Here is a 17,118-nt window from a genome sequence, read left to right on the forward strand (position 1 = left end):
TGACAGAATTGCAAGGGTGCCAATACCTTTGGCCAGCTGTGTATATTTAAAGAAATAACCCTTTCAAGCCCAAATCACAAAAAATAAATACATATAAAAAAGTAAATTCTTCAAACTTTGCGCCTTTAATGGTCCCTCAGATCAAAGTAAAAGAAAACATATTGAATATAATTTTTCATAAATTTGTATCATATTTATGGACCACATCAGTTTTTTTTTACATAAACAAAAAAATCGCATTGCTTACCATTAATGTGGTAAATATGATATGTTTGGCCACAAGGATAAGAAAGAACTATAGATTTGTTTTTTGTTTTGTTTTTTTATTGTGTGGAACCTCTCATTTAAAAAAACAAATCATCTAATAAATATGAAACCGTTTTTTTTGTTTGTTTTAATTACAAAGTGAAATTGTAATAAACATCTCGCATAGAATAAATTATTTAGCATTAATTATTTGGAAATAAAAAAATTTTAATGAATAATTATCAAAAACGTCAATGACCAGACTTGATCTAATGTGATTTAAAAATGACTTATTGGACAATGTTGTATCATGAAAAGAGTTGCACGGTTTATTAATCGTTAATAAACAAGCGATATGATAAATAATATATAAATTACACAGATAGCAAATAATATCAGAACAATGCTGTAAAAATATTGAACAATAAATTACAAAATATACAATTATTAATAAGTGGCAATAAAATTGCCTCTTCTATAGTGAGCCAGGAATGCTACTATATGACCGGTGTTTTAGGTATTTTGTTCTAAATAACACAAACTCTTTATTGATTGAAGTATTTTGAAGATATTCAATCCGAATTAATCTTGAAGCACAATTTGTGGTTTAGCCCTAACCCATTTACTAAAGGTCAGCGCATGTTGTATATGGAGTCATGTAACATTTTGTCTGTGTGTGTTCCCATTCCTTGTGTGTCCCATGTAGATAATGTGACATTCCCAAGCATGGCCCCTTCCCCCCCAACTTCCCATCCCATCGTCACCCCATCCCTCCCATTGGACCTGAAAGGTAACGCACGAGCACTTTTTTTTTTCACTGTTGACCTTCATCTCCATCCTAGTTTTCCTTTGGTGTCTTCCTCTTCTGTCTCATCTGGACACACACACACAATTGCACCCTTTGTTGTGCTGCAACCTTCCTTTGTCCTGTATTTACACAAGCTCGTACCTGCTAATGCTCGGCTGTGCGCCGCACACAATCGCCTGCTCCCGCTTTCATTCTTATCACTGCCCGCACATTTTACCCACTCAGCATTTGTGCATATAAAGCGCACGTGGGTGCACGTGTGTGTGGATCGCAAGGTGCCTCGTGCACCATATGCACAAATGGTACGGTTTAAAAGCCTCCTGTGAGAAGATGCAGCGAACAAACATGCACAAGTGAAAAGACGGATGAACGGTCCAGGTGGATGTCTGATCGGATTATAACACAAACGTGTGACAGCTGTAGAATAAGCTAGGCACTTCACTGACTGTTCATACAATGCAGCGGTGCTTTGAGTTGCGAGTGCAATTCATTCCATCACCTCTGTGACAAATCTCAAATCATCGACTTCATCCGTTGCGAACAATACATGTATGACACATATTTGTTTGTAGTTGGTATCTTGAAGAAATTGTAACTATATATCTCAAGTCACCAATGTATACAGGGTACCCGCGGGTTATTAAAAGTATTAAAAAAAGCATTGAATTTAGTTTTCCATTATTAAAGGTATTAAAAGTATTAAATTAGCTGTTATAAGTCTGGAATTTTTTCACCGTGGTCTTGATTTTCAAGAACATCTCAGTGCAACCTAAATTATATCCGTGACGAAGTTTTTTTTTTGTTTTGTTTTGTTTAATCCATAACGAAGATGACGCATCGAATTTTTACTATGGAACGCACGAGTTGCATTTCGATTTGTAGTGCAGTGCAAACCACCACAACCGGCAAAACGGAGAATCCATCCACCTCTGCATCGGGAATGCGTCCGTTTGTCGGTGGAATGAAAACCCTGCAGGCAGAAGTATTGTGGATTCTGAACACCAAAACAGACCACCATTCATGTACTTCAAATGAGTCCATTGGTGATCTGTTTCGGATATTACGTCATTTTTGGTCGGCATCGGCTGTCACAATGTTGGTCAGTCATGTTGCATTTTGTTCCAGAGGGAGCATTCCCGATGTCTTAACTGTCTTTTGTAACGAATTTTGCAGTTGGCAGAAAAAAAACACACATTTTCTTAATGTTTAAATAGTCTATATATTTTTATGGCCATTATAAATTCATTTACACAATGAAATAACCCTGGAAAAGTTTGTTAACCATAATGTTGCTCAAATCGTGTTTTTTTTTTTTTTTTTCCCGGAGGGAGCATTCCCGACTTCGTAACTGCAGCCAATTTAAGCTCATCAAGACTTTTAGAGGTAAAATCGGGCCTAAAAAGTCCAGCCCGACCCGAACTGGTCCGCGGGTATTAAAGCCCGACCCGCGTTTTGTGTGATAACATTTGTGACGATGTCTGCATAAAAGCCTGTCTTTTATAACGAATTCTCAGTTGGCAGGAAAAAAAACGCACATTTTCTTAATGTTTAAATAGACTACATATTTTTATGATAATTATAAATTTATATACACAACGAAATAACGCTGGAAACGTTTGTTAAATATAAATAAACATTTGCGGTTTTGCGGACTCGCAGAGGGGAAGATTAAAAAGGGCGTATAGGCACGCTCTGGCTCTGCAATGAACATACAGTGCCTTCTTTTTTTTTAATCCAAATTATTTATTTTATAACAAGTTTTCCTTAGTTTATCATTCATACATCGTTAATATATAGTTATTTCAAAAAGTTAGCGAGAAAGAACCCTGGCCCGGCCCGACGTAATAATTGACATTTTAATTTTGGTCATGTTTTCAGTTTAATATAGCTGTTTCCAGCTTTTCCTCTTACTGCGAAGAGCGAGGAAGTTACATCGGCCGCCGCTATGATATTTAAGTCACCAGCCATCTGCTGTGAACCGGGAATTTAACGCCTGCTTTCACGCACACTGCTTCCCATGTCAGTCAACACGGGAAATTGTTTTCACACACAACTGCTGCACGGTTAAGTCCCGCGATATTCCCGTTGTTTTGGAGTATGTGATAGGGGCTCAAGTTACATCCAGATACTTTAGGTTGCAGTTTATGGGTCATGCGAAGGCAGTGGACCTGCTTAAACATTTCGGTTTGCCTTTCGAATGAATGTGAATTTCGCTGTTTTAACTCGAGAGTTAGCCATGTTCACTGGGGTCTTGGCAGGTGCACTAGCGGCTACCTTGTTACAGAAGATGGCTGGTCTAAGTCCTGTCCTCCTCCTCTGTTTGTCCATAATTATTGTGTGCGTGTGTGTGTGTTTAAAAAAATTCTGACAAACTTTATAATGTTACTTTAAATGTGTTTTAATTGTATCGTCAATATATGTGCATTCTTTTGTCAAACACACTTAGTAATTGAGGGTAAATTTGATGTTCAGTGCTTTATTTATTTAATATGATTCAATATGATCTAAATAATGGGTGCGAGAAAAGTATTAATTTTCAGTTGAAATGGCATTGAAAAAGGTCTTAAAAGTCTTGAATTTAGATTTATCAATCCTGGGGGGACCCTGGTATATCAGTGTATGCCAAGCTTAAAGTGCCTACGACAGGAGAAAAAAAGTCTTAAATAGCATTATTATGTGAACTGGAATCATATTTGAGACGATTCGACTATATACAACAATTTAGCAAAGCGCAGATGACGAGAAATTAGTCTTTTAATCTGCCGGTTAGCCACGCCTACCATTATAGGGCTCTAGCATCCCCAACAGGTGGGTGACGTCAGCAGGAGAACGGGCTCACCGGTTTTACAATTCAGCCCATTGAGGGGGAATTATTCAGAACGAGGAAAAAGCGACGAAGAAAGCCGCAAAATGTCATTGTTTCAGTCGCTCTACTCCAATATTTTTACAGGATATTCTTTTTATCCAAGTATTTTTTTCCCCAATAGATACAGTAAATAAATGGCATGGTCATGACAAATAACAGTCTTGTGCTAAATGGAATATGAATTAATAAAAATGCATTTATTCAGGCCGACATGGCAAAATTACTCCATAATGGTCAGAACTGTCGACTTCACCTTTACCGTCGCAACTTCCGAACGATATTTTATGCCACCTAAGTCAGGCTTATGTCATTTCCCTTCCCAGGCTTCGGAGAATGTAAACAAACCAAGAGGCGTGACAGCTAGCCGACATGCTAACCCGGACCGAGTGATGTTTCAAAGTCTTCGGAGCGGAAAATCACACATAACTAGCCCGGAACATTTCACATGACGACGAGGTTGTCAAGTTAGAGCTCGTCGTTCCCCTGCTGAGGGCAGAGGGTTAGTTTGCGGGGATGCAGCTGGACAATGACAGCCGGACAAACCGGCTGACGTCGGTGGAGCGTGTAGCTGCCAGATGGTCAACACAAATACGGCAAAATAATGCTTTACTACACGGCAAAGTCATAAACAGCGAGAGACTCATAGGAGGGCGGCTGCAGTTGTTATGCAGCGTACATGTGCTAGCAATATGTGTATGAGGAGAGCTTTTTACATGCCCATCCATGATCAAACGTACGTAGTCCTTTATTTAAAGAAAGTTTGTAGTGTTTACTTTGTAATCACTGTATTTGCGACTATTTTTAACATAAAGTAACAATTTCTGATCGATTGGAAAATTTGAAGGAACACCCGGCACATGAAGAGGGCAATAAGCCAAGTATAGTGCTCTCCCGGCGGGGGGAATTGCGACAAGCCGATAGTCGTCGGCCGAGTGGCCAAGGAGCATGTCAGCCACAAATTGCAAGCCACCTACATATTAAAATGATCCTAGTATTTGACATAATACAAAACACGATGTTTACTCACTTCCTCATAAATCCCATGGTCCCACAGTAGTAGGGCTTGTTTTTGCCAGTATCCACCGGTGAATGGGAACCTTTTGAAACCCCAAAAAGGCTTACACGCCTCTCCCTCCTACAGCAAGATTTTTCTGCAGCCGTTTGGCTGGCGTGATGCGAAAAAGAAACAAATTTATCCGCAAAATCAGCTGAATCCTTAGTCCTTCTCGTACAACAGTACAACTGTATACTGAAAAGGACTCCTTCTCCCGTACATGTCACAGCACCCTCTTCCTCCATGCAAGACCTAAGCCGAAGTCTCTCATTTACGTAGTGTGGGATTTAAAAAATCGAATAAATATATCGATCGCCTCTTTACACATCCAAGTGGTCCGTTTCATTCAGGAGCATAAAATACCGCGTGCATTATAAAATAAACATGCTTTTTTCGTGTCACAGCCACTTTAATTGAAGCTAGACACACTTTTCACATTAGAAAACAATCTCTGGCACATCACTGAAATATAGTACATTTATTAAAAGTACTGATAATGATGAGCTAGTCTCAATTTTCCACCCAAATGTTCTTCCCCTGTACAATCTGAGCATGTATGATTGAAAACACAGCTGGTTAATTATACAAGGTATATTTCTATATAAATTGCAACATTGCAATATGCTGTGCGTGTTCACAATACTGTACACAAGTCATCTATTTAGGCATTCAAACTCATTTGTACTTTCTTTTCACCTAAAAGGAAACTAAAGGCAGAAAGAGAGAGCGTGGATGTCATTCTTTAGAGGAAGCCACCTTCTTTTGCAGTGAGATCCTATTGGCTTGCTTTGTGTATATGTGTGTAAATGTCAAAAGAGAGTCACAGGGAATGAAGCTGCCGTGTGATCGCATCCGCTTAGTCGATGCTGGCACTTGAGAAAATGAACACGTTTCCTTTATGATGGGCATCGACAGCAGATCTTAGAACCTAGGCGGTGGATTAAAATAGAATCGAGTAAAGGAAGTAATGTTGGAAAATTAGCTATTGCGATAAATGTTAGACTTTTTACATCAAGTGACAACCAAAAAAGAATGAACCTTACAACACTCAAATGAGGACTCTGCCAAGTACTGTCAAAACCTCCAGAAAATGTTGATTCCTTACGCCAAATGTTTCTTCCTTGGAGCATTGTGCAATACAAGATGTTAGCTGGTAAGACCAAATTCCGGTCAGTGGGCCCCTATCAATGCAAGTGCATGAGAAGTGTGAACAAAAAATGGATGAAGTAAGTTGCATGTGTTCTGCTGGTCACTGGTCGAATTCTTTAAACACTGACTTTTCCGTGTTGTCCCTAAATACATCACGTGGCTCAGGTTAGCACACTAGCTCGTTTGGTTGTTTTGGTGTCGGTATGGCCCATAATAGCCATGTTGCATCATGCTCTACAAATAAAGCTCAAGAAACCCACAGCGGACATTTGGTGTTTTTTCAGCCGCTCCAATATTATCTTTGACTGACACGAAATAAAAATAGCGGCTGATTCACTTGTCGGCTGTTGGTGTTGGAGGACTAAAGAATTTTTCCATACTGCGCAAATGTGATTTTTAAGTCCGTTCTCTAGATTTATGTTTGTCAATATATTTGAAATAGATTATGAAAGCAATTAATTTGAAGTCCCAATTAATTTGAAACGAAAAACAAAATAACCATAAAATGAAAGGGTAATCAGGTTCATGTTTCCCCCTACTTCTATGCCCACGGTGGTAACAAGGAAGCAAGTCCAGTCCAACCATGGACTTCATAATGTATTGAAGGGACACGGGGCGCGGGGCCGATTAATAGGGGGCCTGCATTGTGGCGTGGCCGTCAAAGCTGACCGAGTGAAATCACAGACAAAGAGCTTTTTTTTGTTGAAAATTCTTATGAATATATGCTTAAATCCCTGAATTCTTTATAGTTATGGACGTAAAACAGTCTCGCTTCTTGGTTAAAAGCAAAAAAAAAAATTTAAAGAACATGCAGCTAATATTTATTTTACGTAAATATATCAAAGTACGATGCTACTGTAGCTTGTCAGTCAATGTGGCAGCCGCCATATGTAAACAGAGCTTTTCCAGTGAAAATTCTTGTGAAAAAATGCTTAAATCCCTGAATTCTTTACAGATATGAATGTAAAACAGTCTCGAGTCTTGGTTAAAGAAAAAAAAAAAAAAAAATGTGCAGTTAGCATTTATTTTACATTAATATGTTGACGTACAATGCTAGTCAGTCCATGTGGCGGCCGCCATACGTAAACAAAGAGCTTTTGTGGTGAAAATTCTTGTCAATAAATGCTTAAATCCCTGAATTCTTTATAGATATGGATGTAAAACAGTCAATAAATGCTTAAATCCCTGAATTCTTTATAGATATGGGCGTAAAACAGCTTCGATTCTTGGTTAAAAGCAAAAAAAAACAAAACGTGCAGTTAGCATTTATTTAGCTTTTTCCTTTCAAAATTCTTGTGAATAAATGCTTAAATCCCTGAATTCTTTATAGATATGGACGTAAATCAGTCTCGATTCTTGGTTAAAAGCAAAAAAAAAAAAAAAATGTGCTGTTAGCAGTTATTTTACATAAATATTGCAAAGTATAATGCCAATGCTGTAGCGGCTAATTTCGCCCATTAATTTTTTTCACAACGTTTCAAAATGCATGCATGGTACAAAAAATACAATAATTACCTTGAATCCTCGAACAAATCACTCCTGAGACAATCCTTCCTGTTTGTATGTGATGCAGCTTTCGTACTTTTTCAACCTAAATCCGTCGTTGGATCCCTGCATGTGTTGACTAACTGCGACCGACTGCGAATAACTGAAGCGGACAATAGGACAGCCCCCTTCTTGAAGGCGTTGCGCGGTGGCTGATGGATGTGACCCATTATTACAATTATGAAGTCCAAGATGCACCTTAATTTCTGCAAACTTTTATTGTTGTTATGTAGCTTTGTGTTATGAGCCAAAATTGGAGTTTAGACCCAGGTTTAACTACTAGACTGTGAAGTAAAAAGAAAAAAGACCTATTCTAATGTAGATCCCTGCGGAGATTGGAAGTGGCAAAACGAGTAACCATAGTTTATTTTTATTTTTTTAATGGGATGACCAGTCAAACACACAAAATCCCAATTACAGTAGATGCCCACAATTGACCAACCCAACCTAAAAAGTACTTTCTTATCGTTGTCAAAAATAAAAAATACAATAATTACCTTGAATCCTTGAACAAATCACTCCTGAGACAATCCTTCCTGTTTGTATGCGGTTCAGCTTTTGTACTTTTTCAACCTAAATCCGTCATTGGATCCCTGCATGTGTTGACTTAATGCGACCGACTGCGAATAACTGAAGCGGACTGTAGGACAGCCCCTACTTGAAAGCGTTGTGCAGTGGCTGATGGATGTGACCCGTTATTACAATTTTGAAGTCCAAGATGCACCTTAATTTCTGCAAACTTGTATTGTTGTTTTGCAGCTTTGTGTTATGAGCCAAAATTGGAGTTTAGACCAAGGTTTAACTACTTGACTGTGAAGTAAAAAGAAAAGGGACCAATTGTAATGTAGATCCCTGCCGAGATTGGAAGTGGCAAAACGTGTAATCATAGTTTATTTTTTTAACACACAAAATCAAAATTAGATGCTCACAACTGACCAACCCAACCGAAAAAGTACTGTCTTTTCGTTGTCTTATTTAACATTGTGGTGCTTTTTATTAAAACGCACAATGTGCTGTGGCAAAGGGATGTTTGCCATTTAAATTACGCTCTTTAGCACTGGTAGCTATCGTAATAATCTATCCGATCACATAAGAAGATAGGTGTTCCTTATATTTTGGAAGATGGGTTCCAAATTGGTGGGTTTAAAATCAGTTTATGCTGCTACTATTTTTCAATCCCCAATACGCTGAATGTTCTAAAAAGGTCAGCATGAGCGATGTAACAAAATGCCGCAAGATTCAACTTGCTCTTTACTTCTTTATCTTCCCTCACTCATCTTGAGTGGATGATTCCATTTCCCAGGCGGGCGGCCACGATAGGGGGGGAGGTTGAAAAACACCTTAAAAATTTCCTTCATTCAAAATGCATTGCACTCTCTTCACAGGTGCTCGACTGGAATGGTTTTTAAAGGCCCAACGTAGCCTTTGCTTTATTCACTGTCCTTATTTCTCACCCATTCTGTCAGTGCGCCGTTCGAGTTGGGGAGTGATGAGAGGTGATAATGTAACTTGGGTGGAAGATATTGACTTTTTATCTCCAGTCTCCTCACCCCTGGGTGCTTTTTTTCTTCCCTTTTTTTTTCAACCACTTTCCCATCCCTCTATTCTATCACTTCTTTACTTTTCTCCACTCCTCACAGGTTTTATTCCTCCATTAAAGAGCAAATAAATACAAATATTTATAAGTATAATATATCAATCTTAGGGCTGTCAAAATTATTGCGTTAACGGGCGGTGATTTTTTTATTAAATTAATCACGTTAAAATATTTGAAGCATTTAACACACTTGCCCCGCTCAAACAGATTAAAATGACAGCACAGTGTAATGTCCACTTGTTACTTGTGTTTTTTGGTGTTTTGTCGCCCTCTGCTGGCGCTTGGGTGCGACTGATTTTATGGGTTTCAGCACCATGAGAATTGTGTACAGTTACAGTATTGTCACCAGCAATGGCGAGCTACTAGTTTATTTTTTGATTGAAAATTTTAGAAATTTTATTAAAACGAAAACATTAAGAGGGGTTTTAATATAAAATTTCTATAACTTGTACTAACATTTATCTTTTAAGAACTACAAGTCTTTCTATCCATGGATCACTTTAATAGAATGTTAATAATGTTAATGCCATCTTGTTGATTTATTGTTATAATAAACAAATACAGTACTTCATTTTTCAGACTTTCAGTCGCAGTTTTTTTCATAGTTTGGCTGGGGGTGCAACTTATACTCAGGAGCGACTTATGTGTGAAATTATTAACACATTATTATATCATTTCATACGTTATTTTGGTGTTTTGGAGTGACACTGACGGTTTGGTAAACTTGTTAGCATGTTCTTTAAGCTATAGTTATCTTAGTAACTCTTAATAGCTATGTTACGTTAACATACCGGCCACGTTTGCATTTCGTTATTCATGCATCATGTAACATTATCATGCTGTACACTTATTCAGCATATTGTTCTGTATTGTATTTTCAATTTAAATTGCCTTTCAACATTACATATCTGTTCTAAATGTTGGATTTTATCAAGTAAATATTCCCCAAAAATGCGACTTCTATAGTTTTTTTTCCTCTTCGTTGGGCATTTTATGGCTGGTGCGACTTATACTCAGGTGCGACTTATAGTCCGAAAAATACGGTATGTACCGTATGTTGAATGTATATATCCATCTTGTGTCTTATCTTTCCATTCCAACAATAATTTACAGAAAAATATGGCATATTTTATAGATGGTTTGAATTGCGATTAATTACGATTAATTAATTTTTAAGCTGTAATTAACTCGATAAAAAGTTTTAATCGTTTGACAGCCCTAATACTGTAAATCTTACATACCACTAATATTAAAGCTAATTAATATAAACCGCTCCCTCTCACATCTTTTGTGTCTTCATAGATCCCGGTGCAGTGGTGGAGACTCATAGCGCCGTACCCTACGCGGTGATCGGAGGCGTTCTGGCTCTACTGGTTTTCACCGTAATTTGCGTGCTCATCGTGACCATCTGGTGCTCTGTGCGCCAAAAAGGTAAAGCAAAAGAACACGTGTACCTGATGCCAAATGAGCATATGTTTGATTTTAATGTTATTAACCAATAAACACGTAACATCCAGCATTGACTCTAAAGGGATACATTTCTGTCGACAACTACCACCACGTTAAATTTTGTTGTTAGACTATCTATATTCTCATTCACAAACACACATCGAACAAACATCTGTCTACCTATTCATGTTCACACATGTAAAACAAGCATCTGTCTGTACATTCACACACATACAGCACAAGCATCCATCAGTACAATCACATAACTTTGTTTTCCCAACATATGCATAACTAAAATATGTCTACATTCACATACACAAACAGACCCACACACGTAATGCAAATTTGTCAGTCCTTTCATGCACACATAATGCACACATTTTTCTGTCCACTCACTTTTAAACATTCTGTCCAATGTCAAGCACATACACACGAAACAAAATAATTTAAATACATTTACAATAATATTGATTCTGGTACACATACACACTAACGCGCACAGACGTCCCTTCAATAACAAAATACAGTGGTACCTCGACATACGATCGCTTCGACACATGATCTTTGCGACATCCGACTTAAAATTGACGTAAAAACATGCTCGAAATACGACGATTTTTGACAACTCCGCAGTTTGTTTTGCCGGAAGTCAGACGCACGGCTGATTTTCTTGTGAGAGAAATCAGCATTGGATCCAAAAAAGTTAGTGCAGGTGGAGAAAAAAAGAAAAGGTGACACTTACTATTGAAATGAAGCTGTGAATGATAGCAAAATATAAGCATGGTATGTGCATCCATGAACTGCGTCGACAATAGTGCCGTAGAATGTCGATCTCTGCCGGCAGTCCTCCTCCATTCGCCAGTTTATGAGTTAGGGTGACAATTAAAGATGTCGATCGATCGGGTCCGATCACGTCATTTTCAAAGTATCGGAATTGGCAAAAAAATATCGGACATGCCTTTTTGTAATATATATATATTTTTTAAATAAATCGTTTTCTAATTGTATTTAACGTTACAGACATAATATGTTACACACATCCAGAGTCTTTAGTTTAGGTTTAAGGTAGGCTTATCAAATTTATCCCGTTAACGGCGGTAATTAATTTTTTTTCAAATTTATCACGTATATTTTAACGCAATTAATACATGCGCTGCACGGCCCACTCACGCATTGTCGCGTTCAATCTGTAATGGCGCCGTTTTACCTATATATAACGCTAAAAGGCAGTGTAACATGAGTAGAGTGCATTTTGGCAGCCTTTGGAACCTTATTTTAATTGGCTAAAGCCTTACAATCCCTCTCCCTACAATTAGAAACATCGTGGGAAGCAATGTGGGGAAGAAAGGTAGTAATTGATCTTTTTCTTAACACTCTATGTTACTTCCCAACGCAGAGAAGATATATCAATTGGTACAACTACGCACAGTCATGGGTGCACTTCCCATCATGCATTTGGGCAGAAAAGATGGCTACAGTATCATTTACTGAAAGCTCAACAAATACACTAGATAGCAATATTTAGTCACAATATACAAAGTCACATTTATCCTCTAAGAATTACAAGTCTTTCTATCCGTGGATCCCTCTCACAGAAAGAATGTTAATAATGTAAATGCCATCTTGAGGATTTATTGTCATAATAAACAAATATAGTACTTATGTACTGTATGTTGAATGTATATATTCGTCCGAGTTTTATTGTTTTTTTCTTAATGCATTGCCAAAATGTATATGATCAGGAAAATTTATCGGGAATGACTGGAATTGAATCGGGAGCACAAAAAAAAAAGCAATCGGATCGGGAAATATCGGGATCGGCAGATACTCAAACTAAAACGATCGGGATCGGATCGGGACCAAAAAACATGATCGGAACAACTCTAGTGACAATTCTTATTGTGGTAACATCACCAAAGAAATCGCCAGCTTCATCAGGTTTCTAATCATTCATTCCATCAACTCGCCTCGAGTCCACTGCTGTTGACACCAGGATCGAAACAGAAAGTAAAGTCAGCCCCGCGGTGCGTTCAGGTACACCAAAAAAAAGTCTGCCAAATTAGAACCCGATTCGTTACATTATTACAGGTATTATTATTATTGCTATTATTATATTATTGTTATTCTCATTTTTAGTGATAATTTATCTGTTTTGCTCTTTGTAATTGCTATATGCTATAGTAACAGCAGTATTTATTAAGGATTTAGTATAGGTTTTTGGGCTGTGGAATGAATTAATGGAATTATATTCTTATGGGAAAATCCTGCTCGACATACGACTATTTCAACTTACAAACAAGCTCCTGGAACGAATTAACTTCGTATGTAGAGGTACCATTGTATTTGAATATGTTTTCTGTAAATACACAAAGATACAGTAAAGAAAATAAGTATTTGAACACCCTGCAATTTTGCAAGTTCTCCCACTTAGAAATGATGGGCAGGTTTGAATTTTTCATGGTAGATGCTTGTCCAGTGTAAGAGACAATCTAAAGAAAACAAAAATCCAGACATCACAGTGTATGATTTTTTTATGATAAATGGAGTGGAGGTAAGACTTTTTGAGTTTGACATTTTGACCTGTTTGAGGCGGTTAGCTGGATATAAACACCTGTCTACCCTATACAATCAAGAAGACTCCAATTCTTAACATGGTCAAGACTAAAGCGCTGTCCAGAGACAGAATTGTAGACCTCTAAAAGGCTGGACAGGGTTACGGGACAATTGCCAAGCAGCTTGGTGACATAAGATCCACCGTTGGAGCAATTGGTAGAAAATGGAAGAAGATAAACATGACTCTCCCTCCAACTGGGGCTCGATGCAAGATCAACCTCGTAGGGTCTCAGTGATTGTAGGAATGGTGAGGAATCTGCCAAGAACTACGCAGGAGGAGATGATCAATGACCTAAAAGAAGCTGGGACCACCATGTCCAAGGTTACTTTTGGTATTAATCTAAGACGTCATGGTTTAAAATCATGCATGGCACTCAAGGTTCCCCTGCTTAACCCAGCACATGTCCAGGCCTATTTTAAGTTTGCCAGTGACCATTTGGATGATGCGGAGGAGTCATAGGATAAAGACATGTGGTCATACTGTATGAGAACAAAATTGAACTTTTTGGTCTTAATTCCACTCACAGTGTTTGGAGGAAGAAGAATGATGAGTACCATCCCAAGAACACTATCCCTATTGTGAAGCATGGGGGTGGTAGCATTATGCTTTGGGGGTGTTTTTCTGCACATGGGACTCAACACTGCACTTTATTAAGGAGAGGATGCCCAGGGCCATGTATTGTGAGATTTGGGGGAATAACCACCTTCCCTCAGTTAGAGCATTGAAAATGGTTCGTAACTGGGTCTTCCAACATGACAATGCCCTGAAGCATACAACCAGTAGACCCAATAGAAATTCATTGGAGGAACCTCAAACTCTGTGTTTCTCTGTTACAGCACAGAAACCTGATTGATCTAGAGAAGATCTGTGTGGAGCAGTGGTGCAAAATCCCTGCTGCAGTCTGTGCAAAACTGGTGAAAAGTTACAGGACATGTTTGACCTCTGTAATTGTAATCAAAGGCTATTGTACCAAATATTAACTTTGATTTTATCAGGTGTTCAAATACTTATTTGCAGCAGTATAATACAAATACATTGTTACAAAAGTATAAACAGTGATTTCTGGATTTTTTTAGATTGTCTCTCACAGTGGACAAGCACCTACTATGAAAATTGCAAACTCGCCCATCATTTCTAAGTAGGACAACTTCGCAACTTGCAAAATCTCAGAGTGTTCAAATACTTATTCTCCTCACTGTATGTCCATCAACTCACACACCACAAACATAACATTGCAACCATGCCTGACCATTCACAGAAAAGCATACCACACTCAACTGCCTATCGTCTCACACACAAGCAGAAAGTTCAAAACTGTTTTTCCATTTGCGCACACATAAAACCCAAACATCTGCCGATTCATGAACGCACGCATACACGATACTATTTGAGTATGTCTGTCCCCTACTCTGATGCAATTGTCTCTTCATTTACCCACATACGTAAGAGTTATTGTGAAAAATCTCTCTGGTCATTTACATGCACACAATGACAGTAAATACATTTGCCCATTCACTATAAAAGTCACTAAGTGGAGCATAATAGCATAATCTTACCCTTGAAACCATAACGCTAGCTGCAGAAATACTATACACACAATAATCTTGTAGTATTATTTTGACATACTATGAAATATATATATTTAAACCCACCTCCATCTAAGTTCTTTTATTTTGATGAGAGGCTCTTGGCACAGGCTATTGATGGATAACCTTGCAGAGGATAGTGCATGACAGAATGAGATGAGGAACGTAAGTGTGGTCCCTGTGTTTTATGACTATATGCTAGTATATTAAGGCTCATCCATTAAAATAAACCTCCCCATCTTTTTAAGTGCCCACCTCTCTCCTCCCCACTGTTGGCAGCCTTTAACTATGCTTGGCAGTTGCCAAGTAAGAAATGATCAGGCTGTTCGAGAGCCAGACAAGCTGCCAGTTAATGTTCTGTTCTTCTCCACTGCCAATCAATGTAGGTCCCCATCATAACGACCAATCAATTTAGGGACATGGTGAGTGCCATCATGGCTTTTGTTCTGACTATCAGCCCCGTCCACTAAGAATGTTGATACAAAGGAGGTGATGTGTGTGCTTGCATGTGCACATGTGTTTGTGCACATGTTGAAACTAGTTATTAAAGGAGACATATTATGAAAAAATGACTTTTTAATAGCTTGTATACAAATAATTGGGTCTCTTGCGTGCCAGCCCACCCTTCAAGTGTGCAATTACACAACCATGTGAATGTTGTTTTTTCTGAGCTGCAAAGCTGTCTGTGAGTGAGGCATTGTCAGGTTACTTTTTGTACTTTTTATTTCATGGTTTTCACAGAAAAGAAAAACAAAAAAAGGATAGATTTGGAAGGGAAGAAAAAATAATGTCAATTCCTGCTGAACATCTGGTCGTCTCAATTTTGATAAATTACCATGTTATATTTTGTCAAATTAGCATAAAACATTTATGAGTTTTTAAGCCTTACTTAAGTGAACCAGCTGCCACAAAACCATACAAATACAAGACACATAGAGGGGCCGTTTACATGGTGACTCTCCGAGAATACGAAAAATGTCAAATTTGCATTTGCGTCTCCATTTGAACAATGTCGCGATTCCGCATGAAAACGATGTAGTATTCATGCCAGGCCCTAGGGGGCAGTGCAGATTTACTGGGCCACAAAGAATGATGCACTTTGATCCCACAAAGAAACAAAAATATATGCCCGCCCACTCGAAGCAATGTCATTTTTCTTTTGCTCAAAAAGGCGCAAAAATTGAAACGTTCAACATATTTAATTTAAAAATATTATTAAAACAGTAAATTAAAGCTGACATTCCACCATATTTGCTGTTTTAAATGTTTAGTAGCACCGCTGCGCACGCCCAATGTGACGTGTACGAGTGCTGACGTTAACGACGCGGTCTCGCGCCGCAGGAGCCTTTGATATGCATGCCGAGGAAGCCCCCCTCAACCCCCTGCAATCAGATTCTTCCACTTTGGAGGCAGGATTCAGAATTTTTCGTCTTCGCCGACACGATATGCACGCGAGGCGAGTCCGCAACTCAGTCATTGCGTCTTTGTGTGGCAGAGTCGCCATGTAAACTGCCCAAAGTTGAATAACCATATTCATCTCCTTCATTGCCATTGACGTGATGAACGTCCACTCCTAATTGACTGTGAAGGCTGGCCATGAATCACGTTACTGAACTATATTTATAATTCCATATACAGTATATCAGTTAGAGTATAAAACTGCAAAACGTCTCACCAGAAAGCATCTGAGTAATTTAAGCCACCTTTTATCTTCTTCCTCACTTTTATTTTCGTCCATGTCCTTCTTTTTTGCAACTTGCTTAATTGTTGACTGCCACTATATCATATATGTACTGTATTTGTCTCTACATTTGCATGAGACATAATCACCAGGGTTTTCTAGCGTAGTGGCCTTAAAGTGTCTTGTCACTCTTTATATTTTGAGTTGTCTGACTGAACAATGCTAGTGACCTTTCATCAAATATGGAAAAACTTCAAATAATGTACATACAGTATGTTTCCTTTTAAATGTGTTTGTAGGTGATACAACACTTAACCTTCCCACTCCATCTTCTCTACCTGTCTCCTCTTGTCTTTTATTCCCCCTCCCTTCTCCTGCCTATTTCCGACCGCTATTTAACTCCTCTTACATACACCCTTGCTTTTAATTTGGTAGGCTCGTACCGCACCCGAGAGCCCATTCTTGCCTGGTACTGACCCAAACCACTAAAACTAATGAATTAACCCATCAGGTACAAATTCGT

At 38.4% G+C, this 17,118-nt stretch overlaps 1 protein-coding gene across 5 annotated transcripts in view; it reads left to right on the forward strand.

The window, feature by feature from the left end:
* The window catches only part of cadm4 (cell adhesion molecule 4), a 468,758-nt gene that overhangs the window by 443,655 nt on the left and 7,985 nt on the right, over nt 1–17,118 (forward strand). For 2 of the 5 annotated variants that reach the window (XM_057833338.1, XM_057833337.1), the window contains exons 7-8: nt 953–1,036; nt 10,568–10,696. In XM_057833338.1, coding sequence (XP_057689321.1) covers nt 953–1,036; nt 10,568–10,696 — 213 coding nt within the window. Of the gene's footprint in view, nt 1–952; nt 1,037–10,567; nt 10,697–17,030; nt 17,107–17,118 lie in introns of all 5 variants that reach the window. The other 3 variants (XM_057833339.1, XM_057833341.1, XM_057833340.1) reach the window with 3 other exon arrangements.

This window comes from Corythoichthys intestinalis, chromosome 4, assembly GCF_030265065.1.
Source record: "Corythoichthys intestinalis isolate RoL2023-P3 chromosome 4, ASM3026506v1, whole genome shotgun sequence".
NCBI lineage: Eukaryota > Metazoa > Chordata > Actinopteri > Syngnathiformes > Syngnathidae > Corythoichthys > Corythoichthys intestinalis.